The sequence below is a fragment of the Strongylocentrotus purpuratus genome, unplaced genomic scaffold (assembly GCF_000002235.5).
Source record: "Strongylocentrotus purpuratus isolate Spur 01 unplaced genomic scaffold, Spur_5.0 spur5_scaffold_5, whole genome shotgun sequence".
NCBI lineage: Eukaryota > Metazoa > Echinodermata > Echinoidea > Camarodonta > Strongylocentrotidae > Strongylocentrotus > Strongylocentrotus purpuratus.
In genome coordinates this window covers 33,315,547-33,338,522 of record NW_022145611.1, presented here as the reverse complement: position 1 = coordinate 33,338,522, position 22,976 = coordinate 33,315,547, and the positions used below count along the sequence as shown (strand labels likewise).

General features: G+C 36.7%; 1 protein-coding gene and 1 long non-coding RNA gene across 2 annotated transcripts; one reads left to right on the top strand and one right to left on the bottom strand.

The window, feature by feature from the left end:
* The first annotated feature begins 3,463 nt into the window (after positions 1–3,463).
* Positions 3,464–16,486, top strand: LOC115918109 (tetratricopeptide repeat protein 8-like). The gene is made up of 12 exons (XM_030998738.1): positions 3,464–3,579; positions 4,816–4,950; positions 5,533–5,653; positions 5,991–6,211; positions 6,719–6,808; positions 9,283–9,413; positions 9,881–10,079; positions 10,500–10,639; positions 11,297–11,471; positions 11,995–12,117; positions 12,571–12,654; positions 13,194–16,486. Exons 2-12 carry the CDS (start codon positions 4,849–4,851, stop codon positions 13,308–13,310), a joined length of 1,503 nt encoding a protein of 500 aa, XP_030854598.1. The 5' UTR covers positions 3,464–3,579; positions 4,816–4,848; the 3' UTR covers positions 13,311–16,486.
* Positions 16,487–16,831: 345 nt separating this feature from the next.
* Positions 16,832–22,137, bottom strand: LOC105445217. The gene is made up of 3 exons (XR_973306.2): positions 22,073–22,137; positions 20,409–20,786; positions 16,832–20,024 (listed from the first exon to the last, which is right to left on the bottom strand). It is a non-coding gene; the product is annotated as an uncharacterized LOC105445217 (long non-coding RNA).
* Positions 22,138–22,976: the final 839 nt, after the last annotated feature.

Genomic DNA, 22,976 nt, shown 5'->3' with positions numbered 1-22,976 from the left:
AAAGAAAGAAGAGAGAGAAAGAGAGAGAGAGAAAAAAAAGAAGATCCCCCCCCCCACCTCACTCCCACTCCGGGGTCGGAGGGACCGATTTTGTGTTCCCAAAATTTCCGATAAAGGGTTACTTTTCACGCAACAAAGTCCGGCCCGTAATACACACAAATCCGGCCCGCACTGACTCTACACACCGAAGATAAAGGGGTGCTTTCAAACTAAGAGAGGGAACATACATGCGCATACCCTAGATAACACTGAGTGGGTGGGGGTGGGGGTGGGAAGGGGAAGAGAAAAGTCGGGTGAGAAAGGGGGAAAGACAAGGAAATGGCGCTAAGTGACAGTAGCGACGAATAAGGGAAAAACTGTAATCGGGAGATTTGGGGTCATCCAGAAGACTTGGGAAACGTTATTGAATAGAGGGGGCCGGGCCGGCCGCATAAAATCTCGAGCCACGGATTCAAAGTTAAACGTTACAAACAGCCACTGCTTTTTGAAAAAAATTGAAAAGGGCACAATGTTTTGGATGTCTTTCAAATACAAGCTATATACTAAACAGTCAAATTTTAAATTAACGGTAGGGCCGCTTCACAACTCTTATTTTGCCCTTCATTTGGATTCAGCTCATACCAACTCGTTGTGCTTATATTTGAACTCATGTAGGTAGTGATAATGGACAGCGGCGGCGATCCTGGGCCCGATAGAGAGACACGTCCCCCCTGAAATTTAGATATATAGCTAGAAAGAAATATACATGTAGCGGAAAGAACGTACATATTGGACTAAATGATTTTCTAGAATGCATAATTTCAGCATTCTACATTGCAAAATCTCACTTGGTCGCTCCGCTCCGGCCCTCGCCCGATAAACACAAAACTAAGATATGACGCTCCCGGTCGCGATTATTTCATGGTTGGTGTATACATAGATCTTTTTTCCCCTTTCATTTCTACTGACCTAATTGTATGCTATCACAATCATGATTGTTTCATTTTCCCTTTAAAGCATGCGTAGCTAGGGGCGGTAGGGGCAGTAAGAGGACATAGGACGGAAAAAGGAGCAGACAAAGAAACATTTTTGACAAGTCTAAAACGGGAAAACAAATCGTCTTCTTTCTCTAATAATAATGAAACGTTAAGCTTCTGCGCTTTGCGCTGGAGGGGAAAACTGAATTCAGAGAAGGATTAAGAGTCGGAAATGGAACAACGAATTATCTTCTTTCTCTAATAATTTCATTAAACTATAAGAGGTCAGAGCTTCCGCGCCTCGCGCGGAAGGTGGAAAATGAATTCAAACAAGGATTAAGAATCGAGAATGAGACAACGAATCATCTTCTTTCTCTCATAATTTAATGAAGCGTCAGAAGCTTACGCGCTACGCGCGGGAGGAGGAAAACTGAATTCAGACAAGGATTTAGAGTCGAGAATGAAACAACGAATCATCTTCTTTCTCTAATAATTCAATGTAACGTCAAAGCTTCCGCGCTTCGCGCGGAGGGGGGAAACTGATTTCAGACAATGATTAACAACCGAAAACGGTACAACGAATCGTCTTCTTTCTCTAATAATTTAATGAAACGTTAAACTTTTGCGCTTTACGCGGGAGAGGGGGGAACACAATTCAGAGGGGGGAAACTGATTTCAGACAATGATTAACAACCGAGAACGGTACAACGACTTATATTATCAAAATTCAAAATTACAGAGAAGTGACACGACATCATAAACATTCTCAAAATGGTGCACTTCAATCAGGGAAAAATTTAATATTTATTTTTCGGGGGCTACTTTTCAAGCTTGCCTGCATGAATATAACATTCTAAAATTTGTTTTGCATTGAACTCTATGCAAATTTATGGGGGCTCTTTTCTGATTTTCGGGGGCTCTTTTTGGGCATTTCAGGGACTAATTCGCCCCGAGCCCCCGTGTATTTTTTTCACTGGCTTCAATATTACACCATATCACAGACACTGATAACACGTAGGGCCGTGTATCTCAGATTTAACATTGTTAAACGATCCCTTTAAATATAAATCCACTTTTTTGAAAATGCCTGAAACAAATCTGGAGTTCATGAATAATGGTTTGCCGTTGACTAAAATACACGGGGGGGGGGGGGGATACTCAGATTTGGTTTGGACGGGGGAGTGCCATTGAAGCCTCAAAACCCCTACCCACTATTAGGGATAATTTGGGGTCATTTTTCTCGAGAAAAGACTAAATTTTCACAATTTTCTGGTGTTTTTCGGGCGTTTGCATGGCAGACACCAAAAAAAAAAAATTGTATTTTTGTTAAAAGTGGGACCCATGTTTAGGGATTTTTTGTGAAAAAAAGTGACCCGTTAGAGCGGCACATCCCTGTATGTCCTAATATACTAATATTTCCTCTTGAAAAGGAAACTGTAGAAACAGAAAAAAACTAAATGTATTCCTGAGACTATAAGTGAAGGAAGAAACTACCATGCTTTCCAAGTACACTTAATATCCCCCCCCCCCCTCAACTGCATAGGCTAATATTACATTCAGAGCCTCTGATCAAGAACTGTTAAAATGGGTCAATAGAATAAACAAATCTTCAATTTACTTTATATTGTTCATTAATAATAAATCAGGTTATGACTGAGAGTGGAAAAAATTATCATTCTCCGCTAATTAAGGCAGATTCCCCGGCCACCCCCCCCCCCCTATTTAGGGTACGCGTATGCTTGTTCTCCTTTTTTGAAAGCATCCCCTATCTGAGGGCTGCCAACATTTCCGAACCCCCCTTTCGCTGGCTTTTCACGGGCTTTTCCTGCCTTGGAGACCCCCCTAAATTCAGAAAAATGCTCAATGTACCCCCCTTAAATCAGAATAATTTCTCAGGAGACCAAAGAGATGAGAGAGAAAAAAAAAAAAAAAAAAACCTTTTTAAAGAAATCTCCGGGTGAAAAGTCAAATACACCCCCTTTTTTTACTATTCTCGGGCCGGACTTTGTCGCACGAAAAGTACCCATTTACCTGACATTTTGGCAACACGCATGCGGTCATTCCGACCCCGGAGTGGGGGGGGGGGGCAGATTCAAGGTTTTAGAAAATGAGGATGCCGAGTGGATTGAAAACGACTGAAAAATATGGGCTTAATATGTTGTGGTAAATAAATATTGTCGAGTGTGGATTGTCAACATCTGGGGCTATAGAATTAACACACGTTTCAATGGGATAGTCAAGAAGTTAGACTTATGACGGTTTCTAGGAACCCGCCCCTGGATCTGCTTATGCTTCTCAAGCATATTGTTTTTGACCTTTTTGTTTATCAAAAATACAATTTGTTTAAGATAAAGTTTTTTACTCAGTTTAAGTGATTAGTTCAGATTCTATAACGGTCTGAAATTTTGCTAAGATTTTCGCTTGACAAGATCCAGTAAGTAGAACCCCCACCCCCAGTTAGCTTTTTTTCTTCTACTATTGGGAAAAAAGAAGGTAACTTTAGAATTTCTTTTCGGTTTGAAGATACCATACACCGCATATTTTCTTCAAATTTTCAAGATTTCCATGGAGTTCGGTGTAAACATTTCCTGATCAACTGATTCGATGACGCACATAAAACAAGGTTTGATGACTGAAATCGCAATTTTAAAAATCTAATTATGATTTTAGAATGTTATTGAGTGAAAGAGCAACCATTTAATTGAGTTTATTGCTATCAAATATGTCATTTCACGTCCAAAAATTACTGAATCATTCGGCCCTGTTAATTGTGCTAGCCCGACTCTGCCGCTACACAGCCGCAGCGCATCAGCAGTGCAGTGTAAAGCAGCTGCTCGGCCTCGGGCACCGGCAGTGCACTGTCACTGTAGCGGAGTGGTACTTTTTGTTTTGTTTTGTAGTGACGATACACCCACTTCGGTCTAGTTTGATGGAATGAAGCACGCGCGGTGTAAAAATACATTACATTATACATATTACTTAGCGCCATTAAAGTTTAGCTGAATTGTAGTCTACTAATGATTTAGATTAAAGGAGCCATGATTCCTGTGACTTAAAGTCACTGAGTAGTCGGCTCTCATGGGGAATTCGACACCGTTCGGGTGTTTACCCAATAACAGGTGTTGTCAATCACCAGGGTTAGCCTTGAGTTTTATGACCATTGGACCTTATGTAATGCTTTGAATTGCCCGAAGACTCTCGAGCTCTCCGAGAGATTAGGGGGTAATTCTTGACTGGACTATGGGTTTGCTGTGTGCAAATTTGTACCCCCATTAATGGTATTTCCACCAAGTCTGGTGTCAGCGAATTATGGCCTTCTGCACATGGAAACTGGCGATCCACCCCCTTTAAGCATTTTGGAACTCTATTTTTAAAATGAAAAATAAATCAACATTTATTATTTTTGTTCAGCTTCATGAATGAAGCTGAATATTGGGGGTAAAAATTGAATGTTTGCAACTCATACTTTTATGGGGAAGTCTACCCTGATATAATAAGTTGGTTTTGAATTGAATAGTAATACTTTATAGAGTCTAGAAGTAGAAAAATGAGAGGAATTACAAATAAATCTACAATTTAATTAAAAATGAGAAAGTTCTGAATTTTTTAAGTTGATTCTTGAGATCCAAACACCAATTGGTAACACTGACATATCTTGCGAGGTTCCTTCATTATTGATGACGGAATAGATTATTCCCATACAGGGGTTTTATAGAAACATATTCAACTTTATTCGCTATAATTATATAGGGTGCATGTACAATTACAAAATTTCTTGAGGGAAAAAAATGTCTTCCACTATAAAGGAATAAGCATGCTAGTTGAAGTTCAAATGCATTACCCTTTCATTCAACTACAGGTTAGCTTGGGAGTGTAACTTCTTCCAGTCATAATGGATCCTTTGTACATGGCATTGAGCCTGTTCCGCAGGAGAAAGTTTGAGGAATGTGTAACGGTCTGCTCTCAACTTTTAGAAAGGAATCCCTATGATCAGGTACATGTAGATTCTTCATGCTGGACCTTCACTCAGTCTTAACCCCCCCCCCCCCCCTATTTGTGTAAAATGTCATACCATTTTGGGTGTCAATGAATCTTGTCAAATAATTAATATAAATCTACTTCTGAGAGTTTTTTAAAAAGTTTAGAAATGAAGAATGATATAGAATTCTGGGAAACTATTCATGACTTTGCATGACTGTGTCTTTAGTTGAACTTAATTCATGTCATTTATATTGCATCAGATTGAAATAGGATTTAATTTCTTACATTTTTTCTTCATAGTAAAATTAAATGTGTTTAGGTTCAAAGACAAACGCATATTGCAGTAATAATAATAATAACTACTTTATGCAATTGTGAGACTTCTTGCAAAATAAGCTGTAGTTAGAACTGTTTTCTCAGACAGTATTGCAGTAATATGAAACTAATGAAAGATTTATAAATTCAATTGACTGATTAATTTTTATGTTTGTTGTAATGATTGAGTTGCCATATATAGATGAATGTACTTTGTCATGATGATAAGTCATACTGTAAATGCAGCAACTACAACATTTTTCTCCCATTTCCCAATCAGGCTGCATGGTCCTTGAAGACAAGAGCTCTGACTGAACAGGTGTACTTAGATGAGATAGATGTGGATGAAGAAGGCATTGCGGAGATGCTTATGGATGATAATTCAATCGCTCAAGTAACACGTAAGATTTTACGAATATTACTCCAAAAATATTTGTAATGTGACTTGATGCCAGAAATTATATTGTAGAAATGTATGTTCTTTATGGTTCGGGTGAGTATACCATTTATTTATTTATTTTAAAGCCACATTTTGTGTCTCGATTTTGATTTGTTAAATATCCTTTGAATGAATGATTTACATCATATTTTTTTAACAACTTAAAAGAAATAAGGACACAGGTTATAAGAAGAGAACGTACATCTAGAGAATAAATTTGAAGTGCCAATTTGAAATACAGAAACGTAATAGAAAATAGAATAGTTCAAAAACATTCTAATGTTTCACCCATATCATAGGTCCAGGCACCTCTTTAAAGAAACCTGGTACAGGCTCAGGGGCCCCCAGTGCAGGAATGCGTCCTACATCTCAATCTGGGAGGCCCTTGAGTGGGTTTGTAAGGCCAGGTACACAGAGTGGAAGACCAGGCACTATGGAGCAGGCTATCAGAGCCCCTAGGACTGCACACACAGCCCGCCCTGTCACCAGTGCGTCAGGCAGATTTGTGCGCCTTGGAACAGTAAGTTCAGGAATTTGAGCTTATTTGATTTAATAAAAACAATTAAAAGCACAATGAAGCAGACTCAGTCTATGTAAACAAAAGAAAAGACGTCTCTAAATCAGAATAAGAATGCTGAATTAATTGAATGGTGTACAGGAAATTCAATGTTTAAGTTGGTTATTTTATTTGACATGATGACCAGCGTTGAACATAGTGGTGCAAGTGAGTACAGTAAAATTGTTTCATTGTTTGGGCTGTATGTCATTCATTAAACCGTGAACAATTTTAGGCTCTATTTTGAACTCTTTATCTTCCTGGCCCTCAAATTTACACAACCGCATATATGACAACATGTCTACAAAAAGGAAGCATGTCCATGAAGCTTTCATTGAAATGGTGTGTAAATAGTAGTTGTTGGAAATGAGAGAATAGAACAAATTGGTTCAGCCAAGAGGAAAACCCACTTTTTTTGCCTTAGAATCTCACATTTATTCATGAATACCCATTATTTGATTGATTTTTCAGGCTTCTATGCTGTCCACACCAGACGGTCCATTCATCAACATTCCAAGGTTGAACTTTTCAAAGTATGCTGCCAGACCAAACCTAGCCAAGGTAATATACTACTTCAGGACAGGATTTATTTCAAGGGCTAAATTGATCACATACTGTTCTTTAAATCGTAATAAAATGTAATGTCTTTAAACACAAATACATGGGTAGGAACTTAATTAAAAAGTTGGATAAAATAGCCAATACAGTGATTTTGAATCTTTGAACCTGTTGCTAATTTAAGGATTTTAAAGCTTACATGTATTTTCCTTTATAGAATCCTTAGCATCAAACACAATATGGTCATGTAACAAAATGGTTACAGTGTGTGCAGACATTTACGCCCTCTTTATTCATGTATCTGGTATATTTTGTTTGGCTCAGAATCAAAAGTTATTTAGCCAAACCATGAAATGTGTAATGATTGTTAATTGCGAAAGAGTAACAGCATTTCATCTTCTGATACATATATAACCACTGCAGATGTTGCTGGAAACGGTATCATGACTGCGTACCCATGCTTGTAGTATTCCTGTAGTATTCTAAAGCATCTGCCCATGCTTGTAGAGTTCTACAAAATGTAGTAGTATACAAAAATCTACAGTGGCAATTATGCTTAGTGTACACTTGGGCCAAGAGTGATGTGCATTCGTTACTACCGACATACCCATCTCAGGCCTTAAATTTCGTCATTTTTAGGGCAAGGCCAGTTTGGCCTCGAGTACCTCATATTTTTAAGGGCACCAAGGCCAAAATATTTTTACAAAAAGGGCATCGAGGCCAAAATATTTTACAAAAAGGGCATCGAGTATGAGGCCAAAAAAATTGATTCTACTTTTGTTAGATGTCATGTGTATTTTATGAAACTTGTGTGGGATCAATTTCCCATGACTTTTAGCACCAGCTTCTTCACAGAATGTATAGAGGTCTACGGTACATACAAACAAGGCGGCGGCCCGCAAGCCTTAGATTTAGCAGCCAGGAGCAAGGGGCAATTTTTTTTTTAAGTCGCCCTTTGCCATAGGAATTTACCAGAGCAAGGGGCAATTTTCCAAAAACAGATAGTCTAGGCCCCTTATCTAATCATAAGTTCAAAGAGAGTTGTTAATTTCATAATGTGAATAGATCGAACGATCAATTTAATAACTTTTTAATCTTAACAATATGAACAGGAAAGATTGATTAAGAACATTAAACTTGCACATTAAACAGTATTCTAAAGTAACTAAAAATATTGATGAGCAAATGAATAAATAAATTGTCAATTTCACAAACATCGAAAGTCAGAAGGACTTGGCAAGTTTACCGGGCCGGGTATCCCAAATCAAAATCGCACCTCACACACAAACCTTCCGCCACTCTCTCGGTAGTAGGAGCAAATTTGAAGAAATTATCTTTTTAACTGTTGTATAGAAAGGTCTAGATAGGCCTAACTAATGAAATAAGATGTAAAAATGTCCTTATAGACATTCGACAGCTGAAAGTGACACGCTCAGCTCAGTTGCGTAACGTGCATTCACGAAACCAAAATCGTTCCTCGCACACACACTCTCGCCACTTTTGGTGGGAAGCTGTCGGGCTGGAAGTTTGCCAGCGAAACCGATGCACCCTCGGAGACTCGCAGCGCGTAATTTTACCAGGACTCGAAACGTTCGTCTTGGGAGGCTGGCGGGGTAGCTTTTTGAAGCGAGGTCGGCTGGTGGCAAAATGAGAGTAATTACGATCGAGAACATCGTAGGTGTTCTTAACTTATTAACAAGATAATTCTAAATTCTATTTGAGATAAAATAATAAACTAGACCTACAAACAAACCTCGACAGATCTCTAATGACTATTTGAATGCTTGTTTATTTCTCCATTTGACGATTTGTTTTCTTGATCCTGGCCTTTGATTTGTACGTACGTGCGTGCGTCAACAACATGCACCATGCGATCGCATGAACGTACGTGCGCTAGCGCATTGCCTATATAATAACAAAGGGCGCATTTTCACAGCACTAAATACGAAGCTAGAAGAGAGCTCGTGGGCGGCAAACTGTTCGTGATTCGTGTATTTTTTCTGTTCTAATAATTTATGGGCGCATTTTCACGGAAAACACTTGCGCCTTGCCGTCTAGTTTTAAGCGCAATTGGTGGTTTTATGTGCGCAAATTTAAAAAAAAAGGGCACGTCCAGTTGGAAAAAAGGCACGTCGGCCAGTTTGAAAAAAAGGGCACGGCCTTTTTGGCCGTGAATTTATCTTTTTTTGGGAGGGCACCGCGGCCAGTCATAGGGGCATCGACGGCCTGGCCGTCGATGGCCGTCGATTAATTTAAGGCCTGCCATCTAACATTCTTTTAGTGAATACACATTTTTGTTGTGCAGAAATTTCACTACAAATGAAATAGAATGGAAAAAAATGAATTTCATCTTGTTGCTCTACTCACCCTCTATTTTAAGATCCCCCCATAAACTCATCTTGAATTACAATTTGCTTTATCGGTCATTATTATTACAATTTTATTCATTATTATTACACTTTATTCCTTGTTTCCAGGCCTTATTTGAATACATTTTCCATCATGAGAATGATGTGAGGAATGCATTAGAGCTAGCAGCCAAGGCTACTGAAGCGTGTCAATTCAAAGATTGGTGGTGGAAGGTTCAGCTTGGAAAGTGCTACTACAGGTAAATCATACAACAAAACTTAGCAATTTGTTGAAGAGTTGTAAAAACTATGAATATTATTTGGGGAAGGGTATCACTATTTGTGAGATATTACACTATAGTTAGGGGCTCCCAGCATATCACTTTTTTTATGTGTGTACTAGGGGTCCTCTTCTGTTAGGCTGTGTTGTTATGTTGATGGACAGTTTACTAATTTACTTAAAACATTACCATCCACTGCTGTGTCATCTTAAATACCTATCCTGATAAACATGTGATGTGAAGGTATAACGTTAATGGGCCAACAATTTATACTTTAACTCATTCCCTGCCATTTATGGGCTGTAATTTTCAATGCCTTGCTTCATGAAATAAGTAACCTGGTATGTGCATACGACTCTGCTACAGTTCTGTACGAATTGATATAAGCAGATGTTGAATTGGACTCGGCCACTAAAGCCTTATTTTGTTTGTTTACATTGAATCAGGTTAGGGTTGTACCGTGATGCCGAGAGTCAGTTCAAGTCGGCTATGAAGCAGCAAGAAGGCATAGATGTCTACCTCTATCTATGTAAAGTTTATGTGAGGTTGGATCAGCCATTGACTGCTGTTGAAATCTACAAACAGGGTCTGGAAAAGTTTCCCAGCGAGACTACTCTACTGACAGGCATCGCCAGAATATATGAGGTAAAAAAATGTCATCACTGTAAATGCATTCATTTTTTTTCGAGCCATGTGTCACAGAAACCTACTGATTTCTAAATTGAGTGTCAAAAGAATGTTTTCATATGTCCTGTAAGTTGCACTCAAGTTCACTAGTGACTAGTATAATGCAAAATTTATGGAAATCAATGTTCACCTCGATGTCGTGCAAAATGTTTGAACCCTTGATGAGTATGTGTACAATAATTAGGTTGCAAAATGACATGCAAGTGACAAGAATTATCTTTCAAAGTAATGGAGGTCATGCAATCAAGATAAGTAACTATTATTTAAACTGAAGGCAATTTATTGAATATATATCCAGGAATGATGAAAAAGATTTTTTTTTTTTTTTTAAATCATTCTTTTTTTTAAATCATTAAAAAAAAAAAAAACATTTTCTAGGCCATGAATGACCTGGTGAATGCAGTGAAATACTACAAGGATGTGTTGAAGCATGATAACACACATGTTGAAGCCATAGCATGCATTGCAAACTACCACTTCTACTCTGATCAACCTGAGATAGGGCTCAGATACTACAGGTATGTATGCCATCCTTCTAGAAGACAAGGATTCGGGAGCATGTGATTTCCAATGTTTCTCATAATCATATAGCTCAAGAAGTTAATTGGTGAAGGCTAAAATTTAAAATTTTCTGAAGTTTCCTAAAAATTACCTAAGAAACTTTCATCACCAAAGGAAACAAAAACAAAAGGTAGTTGTTGTACTTTCAGCAAAGTTTTTATAAGTCCAACAACCTAATAAGCACACTGACAAACTTGTAAACAAATTTGAATGCCTACGGTATACTGATCAGAAGATAATAACAAAGTATTTCAGGGAGATTATTATGTATGGTAAATGAAATATGTTCCTTTTTTTTTAAGACAATTCTGTGCATTTATCTTATTCAACTATTCTGCCCTTGCATAGTTAGAAAAATAATAATGCAGTATTTCTCACTTATTCTATGTATGTAGTATCTTCAGTACCTGTTGCAAATGACGTAAAAGACATTTCTGCCATGTCGCATGTCATTACTACCGGTATACGTTTCCGTATATCCACTCATTTCACATATTATTGACACAACTCCTGACATGGCTAAACAAAATATTTAACTTTGGAAGGATTTGGTTCGCCTCTTCAAACGAATATGCAACATTTAATGAAGGAACTCTAAATGTTTTATTTCACAGGAGATTACTGCAGATGGGTGTATACAATGCAGAACTGTACAACAATCTAGGGTTATGCTGCTTCTATGCACAGCAGTATGACATGACACTGACGTCATTCGAGAGGGCGCTATCACTCTCTGGTGATGATGCCACCACAGCGGACATCTGGTACAATGTTGGTCAAGTTGCAATGGTATGTATTTTTATAACCAACATTTATATAGCACTTAGTATACATGCTGTTTCTAAGTGCTGCAAAATTTGAACATGTATAAGATCGTTCAAATTATTTCAAAGATACTCGAGTATGTTATGATTGCTGAGATGCTCAATTTAATTCATTGGTCAATATCGATACTGTTCTAACAACTCTAAGCATTTCTCAGTAATTCCAAATTTTATTGTGTGACCATTTTTCTTCTGTAAGAGAATGATGGAAATATGTAAGCTGATTGCGTCAAGCAGTAAATTGTCATTACATTAATTTTAGGTAATATAAAACAGATTTTCAATCAAGCAAGAACCTGCAATACATTTTGTGAGAAATATTAGAGCATTGAGAGATATTGCACATTAATTAAAATGTCATTGTTTCTAGAAAATTACTCTGCATAGTATATTTTCTGTATTTTAAAATATAATTTTGCGAAGTAAACAAAAGGTTTCTGGTTTGCAGAAAGCGTGAAGCTTCTAAAACATTTATTTTGTTTGTTCAGGGCATTGGTGATACTGGCTTAGCTCTACAGTGTTTTAGATTGGCTCTCACATCAAACAATGACCATGCAGAGGCTTATAACAACCTAGGAGTATTGGAGTTACGCAAAGGACATGTCGACCAGGTAACCCCTTTCATCATCTCCTACCAAATATTGAAAGTTCTGTATTAATTAGTCTGAGTAATGAAATATCAAGGTAAGATGTAATTGATTTAAATGCGGAGAATGATGTAGGTCAACAGTTTGAATATTTGCTATGGTTGAAATATAAGTATTTTCTTAACATATGTGAAATAAAAGATTATAGTTAGTTAAATAGCTTTTTTATCTTGTACCTACCATGAATAATCCAACTGTGTCTTAAGATATTAGAAATACATTTACTTCTGTATTACTGGAAATACTTGTTGAACATATTCAAGGTTCATATAAATAGGTCACATTATTGCAGGTAGAAAACCAAGAGTCGCCCATTGGTTAAAAAATAATAAGTATATAAATAGAATAAGTCTAATGGAATCATCTTTTTTGTGCTGTAATTGTTAAATGATTGTTTACTCGTTTCTTCTATCCTAGTCAAGAGCATTTTTCCAGGCAGCTCAGATGCTAGCACCTCACATGTTTGAGCCACACTATAATTTTGCATCACTTTCAGATCAGGTAAGTTGACCATAATTGCTTTGTTTTCCTTCACTACTCTTATCATTCCCCTTCTACTCATGCTCCCTTTTCCCCTCTCTTTCATTTCCCTCCTCTGTTACCTTTTCTTGTTTTGACAATTGTTGATGAGAAATTGTGAAAAGTGTAATAACCGGTAGCTGTTTTGAAGCATCTTGTAAAAAAATTGAAAAATGTGTATATACAAATTGAGATACAATTATTGGTAACTCTCCAACGTACATTCACTTTTTATTGAGTTTTTGTGATCTTAATGCAGCAAGAGTAACTCAATTCTAAGCTGCTGCCAAGTATTTTCTCTTGAAGTAGAGTAATTCATAAGCAAAGTTGAGATATAAATGAGTAAAATATTAGACTGTACTGGTCTAAATTACAATGTTTTCACCTATTTTGTATTAAACTCTTTGTAAGAATTTATAAGTATTCAAACGTATGAACAGGACCACAGTGTTCCTTCACTTTTGCTGAAATTGTACATTGCCTGTATTAAAGACATAATTATATCCTTGTTTGTGTTTCAGGTTGGTGATCTACAGAGCAGCTACGGTTCAGTGAAGAAGGCAGTAGAGTCCTATCCAGAGCATTGTGATTCCATGGAGCTCTTCTCTCAACTCAAGAAACATTTTGCTTTGCTCTAAGAGTATGTTGTTCCAGTTTATCCATCGGCACATTCCTTCTAGAGCTTACCAGACTGAACTTTTTGATGTCGAATTGGAAGACTTTGTTGTACATGTATAGTTGGATTACAAGATTGTGCCTATGCCTTTTCAAGGATTATTAAACCACAGGAATATTTTGTTGGTTTAGGTTGTTGCTGTTTGATGGGGGGGGGGGGGGGGGGGTAAATGTAAGGCCATGTATTCTCTTCTTAGCATATGTGCTTTCATTCATCTTCAGTTTGTATCTGGATGTCTGATATAATGAATGCATCGGTCATTCTATGATCTCTCATAGATGCCTTTGTATTGGAGCATTTAATCAGGCAACAGCTACAGGATAGTTTCTTTTTTAATCAATGACACCTCTTCAAGAAACCTTGTATTCCATTTGAGAGGAGACTGGACTTATCAGTTTTTAGATTTTCAGGGCTACATAGCATGCAGGAACACTGTGCAGAAACAATGAAGTATACCTTCATATTGATGGAAATCTTCAGTCCGTATGCAGACTGTATCGTATTCACTATCATCTGTCACTATTTATCACCTTGATAATGAAGTTCCTAATTGTTCTAGTTCTTTATTAAATGAATTATGACCGATGTTTTGTGTATACAAAAAAATTAATTAAAAAGATATAAATCGGTAACTTGGTGATTTCCTATTTGAACATTATTTAGTGATAACAGAAAGAGCTATTTAATAGTTGATTGTCACATCAAATATATTTTTCATATTAGGATGAACAAATGGACAATAGACTTATGTCATGTTGGAAACAGTTTGCCAAGTTGCCCCTTTTTGTATTCATGTACATGATGGATATACTTGCTTGGATGACAATGAGAGAGACAATATACCATATGTTTGCTGTTCAAATTATGTATATACTGGTATTTAAAGAATATAGAAAAACTGCACTGGTAATTTGCCCAATGCATTTTAGGATCCTCTTGTAAATATCTACTGTATTATTTTATCATGACACCATGTATTTTTGTGTGCAATCTTGATATATAGAGCGACAAGAAATTAGACATTTATTTAACGTAAGCAATTAAAAATTGCCAAATAGTGAATACCGGTATGTTTATGAAGAAAACTTGTTTCAATAGATCATTTAGAATGGTAAGGCTCCCCCAAATTTGTTAAAGAATTAGTCATTCCAATATCTATAATCCATGTAGCCCTCTTTGTGATGTTACAGCATGTAGACATATGCCTGGTATATGTGATTATCTCTAAAGCATAAGCCTTGTGTAGCTGGAATGGGATTTCACTACACTCAGTGAAACCGAGTATAAGCTGTTATAACTCGGTATAAGCTAATGCCTTGAAAGGCTGACATTTTGGGGGTTATATCGAATCTAGACTCGAGAGATTCAACCTTGTATTGTAGAGGACAAAAAAACCACTCCATTAGGTGGGGATTTAGAGGTCGGTATAAGTCGTGTTACAACATACATGTGCGAAAAAGAGTTTCTGGTACAAGTAGGTAAGACTTAACGATACAATATTAACCTCATCGGATAGAATTGTTTGTTGCTTACATTTAAAAGATTGTGTTGTAACTTTTACATCCTATTTCTGTTTGAAATATGCGTGTAGAAGTTTTAGATCTGGAATTGCATTCATGATGTTTTTAAGACACTCTTGACATCCTACTATTTTAGAGTGTAATCTGCATAAATTTGGCCTTTCTCTGTCTTTTTTGTATAATATTGTGTTCATAGCAAGACAACATAATGTGTTTCATAATGATTAGTAATGGCTACTGGGGGTTCATGGATGGCGAAGTGTAGGTTAAGGTTTGTCGTGAAAGTATTTTATAATAATTCATTGGTCTCTTTCTAGCGCTCCTAACCTCCATTCGTCAGATATTCATGGCCGTCCAAATTTATCAGGGCATTAATTAGCTTGTTATGTGAATCAGACATTAGGCGGTGTCAGACAGAGGCAAAAAAAAATCTGGATTTTAGTTATCCTCTTAATTGGCTGTCTGTCATCAATTATCCCTTTAAAAAAACGAATCAAGAAAATTCTCCCTTGAAAGTATTTTTCAAAGGATTTTTTAAGCAGTTTTTCTGTCTGACACCAATGTTGAAATAAGGACAGTGTAAGGTCAACGTTTGACTTAGTGATTGGCTGCCATGTGGTTTTTAACGAGCTATCATAACCTGTGCACAATTATATTAGCGCGCATTTAATGAGATTTTAGTTATCCAGATTATTTGTAGCCTGTCTGTCACTGACGTAAATGAAAAAAATAGATTTCTAAAATCTGGTTTATTCAAGATGGGTCAGGATTTTTCTGTGCGACACCGCCTAGTATGCTTTGCAAACATACCGGTAATACCTTTGAAAAGTTATCACAAAACTTTTTCTGCTTATTGGCAGCTCAATTCAAGATTTGAGCAAGATTATCATTTTGATTTTCAAGATGGGAAATTGTAAAGCTAATCCATGCTTAAATTACTTTGTATCATGTGGAAAGGAGCGATATGGGGTATTATTCATTTGTGAGACTATTTGCAATCTGTTTGTAAATCTATTAATGCATATATAAGTGCATTCCATATTCCATGGATTTATCCTACTAAATTGAAAAGGCTGTATGTAGAGTAAATAACAAGTTGTCAGTAGAGCTGTTTAACTACATGTATCTTGCTTGTTAAACACTTTGTGGGGTGTTTAATACTAGCAGAGAGTTTGAAAGACAAGAAAAACAGTGTAACAGTCATTTGGTTGGTGAATAAAGGTATTGAAATGAAACAGATGTTAATGAAGTTTCTTTTGAAAGAGGATCCACACTGAATTAGCCCTCTATTTGTAACACTTAAAAAAAAAAAATCTTTTGTGATGCTCATATTTAACTGTTGATAAAGAATATATTGTGGAATGAAACTTACAATACATATGTTCTTAAAATAATCAGTTTCCAGTTGTCAATGAAGACATGTACCCTTCTAGGAAAAATACCACTATCCTGCTTGTTTTCCTCCTTCAAATTATTAGAGGTTCACTAATGCACAAGAACAGACTTTAATTTAGAATTAAGTTTTTGTCATTGCAATAAAGTGTAAAAATAAAATGTAATTTGTACTTCTCTTTATTTTGAAGAGTATTTTGACGAAACAAAAATGCTTTGTATGGTATGATCATGGACCTATTGTGATAAATCGATGGTATGATATATCAACCTTCTTTTCTGATCCACCTCCATCGTCTGATTACCTCATTGTCAAGGCATTTTATCTCTCCCTCTCTCTCTCTCTCTCTCTCTCCCTTGCTTCTGCATGAATGTGTGTGCCTCTCTCTCTCTTTCTTTCCTTTACCATCTCTTTTCCTCTCCTTTACCATGCATTTTCTTTATTCCTCTCTTCATCTACTGTCTTCACCTTTGTCTCCCGGTCCCTCCTTCTACTGCATTGTCCCACACCCATCTCTTTCTTCTCCCTCCAATTTAAGTTCCATGACAAACAACTAAATTCCATGAGAAATATATTTTCATTATTCAAATTGCATTTCAGATTTTTCATGTTCACAATATGGTATTACAATTATTCAGTTTTAAATATTTAACTGGAGGCAAGTGAAACACTCCAAACTTACATCATCGCTATTTTACAGTGTTTTATTAACCTTCCCGTATCCTATGCTTATCAGACAACCCATCAAAGATGGAATCATGCCGTTGGCAAATTAATAAATCATGCATAACTCTGCTGTACTGAACTAAAACTTTATTCAAAAACAAGTTTTAATGATAAAATCAAGAATTGTAATCTCAGAAATCCATTAGCTGATAGGTATTCTGAAAGCTCAGTTAAGTTAATTACAATGACAACCAGACTGTTCTGGCACAGTTGAGAGGAATATGGTAATGTGTATTGTTATTGGCAGAAATTGCATTTAAGGCCCTCTGCAGGAGATAAGAAGAAAACAGTGAGCTAGGGAGACAAATTTGTAGTTGTTGGAAGAATTTAGGAAGGCCTACCAATTTTCAACCTTCATAAGCTCCATAAAAGGCATAAAGTAAACTCCATCTTCATGACCTCTTTTAATTATCTCTTCAATATGTTAATCGGAAGTGATTACCGGTATTACAACTATAATGGAAACGATGGGACATGTTCAGGTTGAATCATTTTTGTGCTATGTGTAACATGTGTGATGACAATCGCGTTGATCAAGATCGAGCCGAGGGATGGCATAGGTATGTGTACACATAAAATGAGCACAGTTAATTGAAAGAGCAGTGGAGAGGGCAAAGAACAAAAGCATTTCTCCTTCCTCTGTACCCCTTGAGAGCACAAACCAACATGCTGATAATGCACTAGATGAGAATCGGTCCGTGTTTGACCTATCAGCATATTTAATGCAACAAACCGATGTGATACAAAGACAAAATGACCTCACCAAGGTTCTTGTGGAGTGCCACCAGAGAGCATCATTACCTCAAAGAACTTTGTCACCATTCAATGGAGACCCGTTACAATACCTTTGGCTTTCCTAGCTGTCTCCACATTCATATGACATTTTTGTTGTTGTATTCTATTGTAAATGTGTCTCTTTAACTTGTACGCTATGTTTTGTATCTTATATGTTTTTTTATGATGTTTTATGATGAATGAAATAAAGATCAATTCATTAAACCAATCCCAGAGACAGGTTGTGTTACTTAAAACGATTCACCAGGGGTGAAGCTAATACAATGGTACAGGCAGGACAAGAATGTACTTCAGAAGAATAATGGCAACAGATATAGGATCAAGAATGTCATAATCAAGCGCATGGAGGAGTGGTCAGAAATAAAGACAGATGATGCAGGGAAGCTCAATAACCTTTCACACTGCTTGACAGAGTTGCTGAACACTGCCAAGGATTTGAAACAGTGCAATGAAATAGATCATTCCAACAATATCAAGATGGTCATCTCCAAGTTGCTGTATCGCCTAAAAGAGAAATGACCTCTTACTGCTGACTACATCCAGGAAGAAAAGGGAAAGTGTATTCAGTTTGTTGATGTTGTGACGTTTGTGGCCAAGGAACCTTGTGTAGTATCTAACCCTGTGTACGGGGGACATTATCAAAGGGCCACAAAGAACTGACACAACACATATGATTCCAATGTAAGCCAACCTGGAAACCAAGGAATGAAAGGCAAGGCTTTTCTATAAACATTTCCAGTCAAAGGCAAGAAAGGTCAACAGGCAAATACTGTCTTTACTGCAAGGTGTCATCGCATGATTTGGAGACTTGCAGAAATTTGGGAGCCAAGTCTATTCCAGTCGGGAAAGAAGAAATTCCCACTCAAGCTCAATTGAAGCAGTATCTGTACCTCCACCATATTCAGTTGCTAGAGACTGACGAGGATGTGGGCATATATTAATCAGAAATAATATCCCAAAAGTGTGGGAACCGCTGGAAGTAACATTGTTGGGTTGGGCAGTGTATGGTGCATCCAAGTTTGACAAGTCACAAAGGATTTCAGCTCATCATGTTTCCGTCCAGGCAGAAATTAATCAGCAGCTGATAGACATGTTCAACCAAGACGACTCCAGTGATTTAAAGTCCCTCTTTTGACCTACAAGTAATCCTTATGGCATTAATGCATTAACACATCAATTATGCACATGGTAATTAGGTAGATATCCCTAGGAGAATTTTCAGAAGACATTTTGGGATGAATTCGTAATTCAAGATTTGAAAACAGCTCCTGGTTTGAATAATATAAAAGTAATATTCCATCATTTGATGGACTTTTTTGTAGCCCTTAAACAACAGCTACATGTAACCTTTAAAACTTATCTCAGAATTCAATTTTTTTTTAGTCAATAGTGTAAAGGCTGTAAAAACTTTAATCCAGACTCACAACCAAAAAGATAATTGTGGAGCCCTGCTGTATTAAATTCTTGCTTTGAAAGGGAATTCCCCTAACATTAATATGTCAATATCGACTCCTGTCAAGAAAGGGAATGAGATTCTTGATATAATGATCTAGGTTAATTCACAATGGTGGCACAAGCCATGGTCAGTCCATAGCCAACTACAACATATTTACACACCGACAGGATTAATTGATAAACTACTAACACAGTTTATTCACAAAGTCATCTAAATAATATTTCAGAACAAAAATTGGTTATTATACAACTAATAAAATGTATGTATCTTAAGATTGGAGGAATATGAAGCAATTCTTTAACAATTTTACCATTCCTCTTTGGTTTAATGGAGATACTCAGAAAACTTCCCATAATTGGGAAGAATATATAGTTCATCTTAGTACAGAGGATTATTAATCTGAACAAATTCAACAAACAAACTAAATACCTTGTGAATTGCTCAGTGGTACTTGCTTAAGACAAACTTTTTTTTTTTTTACTACATGTGTATTAAAGGCTTATGGTAAGAAACTAAAGTAGTATTGTAGGATCAGAACTTGTGTATGTACCAGCATACAATCTTAAAGTCCCCTTCAGATAAGATGTGATTGCTATCACAACAATAGCATGAATCTTTTTATCATGTCATAAAATAAACAAAAACAAAGAAAAGAGCCCCTTTGGCCATTTAAAGTTGGGAGCTTTCTTAGTTTCAGGTACTTAAAAGGTAGCAGAAGTCATCATGACATAAAATCTAGTGGTGTGTAGACATTCTCTGCAACATGGAGAGAGATTTCTTCACTTTCTGTAGAAAATGAATAGAAAAAAGAAAAAGATTATGAATATCAATAAGTATGAAAGGGACATAAACTTAATTTACTCGACATTCTTTACATTCATAAATTCTTCAGTTTCTCAGATTTTGGTACAATACTTAAATGAGGTCTAAAAATAGGCATTTTAGGGATAATTAAACTACCGGTAACTCTTATTTTATCTTTCAGGCATTGATAATAATGATTGTCATTTTTTGGGAGGGCGAAGTTATTGGCAGTTTTTATTTTCACATAACCCCCCATTAATCAAAGTTTTATTTATTAAACTGCATAAATGACATGAACTACAGGTAGATCAAACATGTATTGTAATTCTACTGATGTTGAATCATAACATTTAGATCTAGACTCACTCTTTTTCTGCTCTAATCTCAGCTGCGCTATAAGCTCTGCTTTCTCCTCCTCTGGCATAGGTGGTAATTGTGGTAGCTCAAAGTGATTCTGTTTCCACTTGATAAAGAATATTCCTAGAAGTGTCCATGTTCCTAGTGCATACCCAATGGAAGCCTTTCTACCCCATACAGAGTTTTTACTCCTGTCCAGTTTTCCACGAACAAAGCGCAGATATTTCCACATGGTGTTCAACTCCTACATCAACTATCACACAGATGAGATTAAAGCTCTAGGACTCTTAACACAGATCAATCAAAGCTGTGATGCAGGAACATTGCTAGATAGAGTCCACCTTCACCGGTCAGCTAATAGCATGGTGTTGATGGATGGATTCCTATCTGAAATGGAAAATAAAAAACAAGACATCATCATTTATGTTACATGACCATGCACATCAACATGGGTGCTAATTTGACAATCCTACTATCATCTTGTTTTCTTTTAAGGAAGGAGGGTTGGTATTTCATGCAGGTCAAAATCAGAAGGTATATATTCTTTGAATTATTACAAGTATAATTTTCTTTGAAGTTTGAAATATATAATTAGAATACATAGTCAACTTGAACTATAATAGATCAGATACATGAAGATAGATGGAACATATTCTTCTTCTTCTTCTTCTTCTTTGGTGCAGTCTACTTCCTTGACCCTTGACGGTTCCTTCAATCTTGAAGATTCTTGCAGAACTTTGGTGTAGTGTGTGTTACAAGGATAGGGTGCATGTGCCAATAATTAATGAGCATCAACACTAACAGCATTCCATGAAACCCCAGAATAACTTTCTCTGGACTACTTCAGTCTGAGATTCAACTGCTTGCTTTTATATTCTCTCGACTGTGATAATCATTCACAAAAAAACAGTATTCACTAGGTAAGGACATTAAATCATTGCAAACACTAGATCTATCCAAGATTAAAAATTTGAAGATTTCAATTTCAATGTCATCATGTCACTGGAAATGTAGAACTCGTCTCAAGTTAGTTTGAATGAATAGTTTTGCAATCACCCCTTTAATAGTTGCATACATTATTGTTAGACCTAGACCCCCTATACTAGTCTAGCCTACATTTAATATGTTACAATCGTTCTGAATCTTATCATTGAATCATATCATTGAATTATCATCATCATCAATCATGCCATGGACTTCTAATCAATAGTGATCAACACCTAGACCGAAGTTTCTGTCTCTTTCGTTCGTTTGCCTCCGATTTGGGTAGGTGAGCCGACCCGACCCTACCCAAATCAGAGGCTAACAAACGAAAGAGACCGAAACTTTGGTCTAATCAACAGCCAACACCATGACATGACATCAGCCAGTATCAGTATCAGATCAGCAGCTCAGTGCCATTCATTCATTCCTGCATACATTTGCAAATTTGTTGTGAATTTTTCTTCTTCTTCTTTGTTACCCCTGAATTTTGAAACACAAAAAACAGCGCGTGGGACTGAGCAAATAAATACGGCCGAAAAAAAGGTTATATTTAGCGTCAGAATGTCAGATCATACTAATCTATAATAATAAATTTACATGTCTCTCATGAAATTTTGTCTCCTGCTTTATCACAGTGCTAAGATTATACAATAATATCCTATTACTCTACACAAAATACAACAACATACCGCCGTCGGATCCAGGCGTCGGATGTCCAGAAAGTCGGTGACATGAGACCGGAAGTGGTGCACGGCCGTACCTTTTTTTACTTTTATAACATTGGATAGAAGTCTAGACATAAACAAATTTCAAAATTATACTTTTTATAGTGTCACATATATTATTGAGTGTAAGAGTAAAGCTGACAGGATTGGCAAAAATTAACGCACTACTGGTCTAGTTCTGCATGTCTCTTCTGGCAGATGCGGGAGCTGGGGGGGGGGGGGTAGGGGGCATTTTTCAAGTACCCTATAAGTGCCCCTTTTAACATAGGAAAAGTGCCCCTTTAACTTTGTAAGAAGTGCCCCTTTATACATAAGAAAAGTGCCCCTTTTACTTTGACAAGTGCCCCTATTATTTGTTTAAAGTGCTCCTTCCTCTTTCCACCTCTGATAAGTCCTCCTTTTATTTTGACACGTACTCCTGGCTTTTTCCTTTGAAGAGCTCCCATTTTCCAGTGCAATAAGTGTCCATTTTCCATTCTCATAAATAAGTGCTTTTTAAAAATCTCTATTAAGTTACCTTTTTCAGGTACGAGAAGCACCCCTTTTCACTTTTGACAAGCGCCCACTTCATCTCCGATAATTGCCCTATTCAAATCTGAGAGGTTCCCTTTTTGCTTTGACAAGTTCCCCTTTCCCTTTGTAAAAAGTGCCCCTTCCCCTTTTAATGACTACTCCTTTCTCGGATAAGCGCACCTTATATTTTCACATGTGCCCCCTATCCTTTTTAATAAGTGCCCCCATTTAAAAAAGAGCTCCTGTCCCTTCTCATAAATGCCCCTTTTCATCTATGAAAATAGTTCCTTTTCATCCTCATAAGTGCCCCTTTTCATTTCTTGTAAATGACCCTATTCAATTCTGAGAGATACTC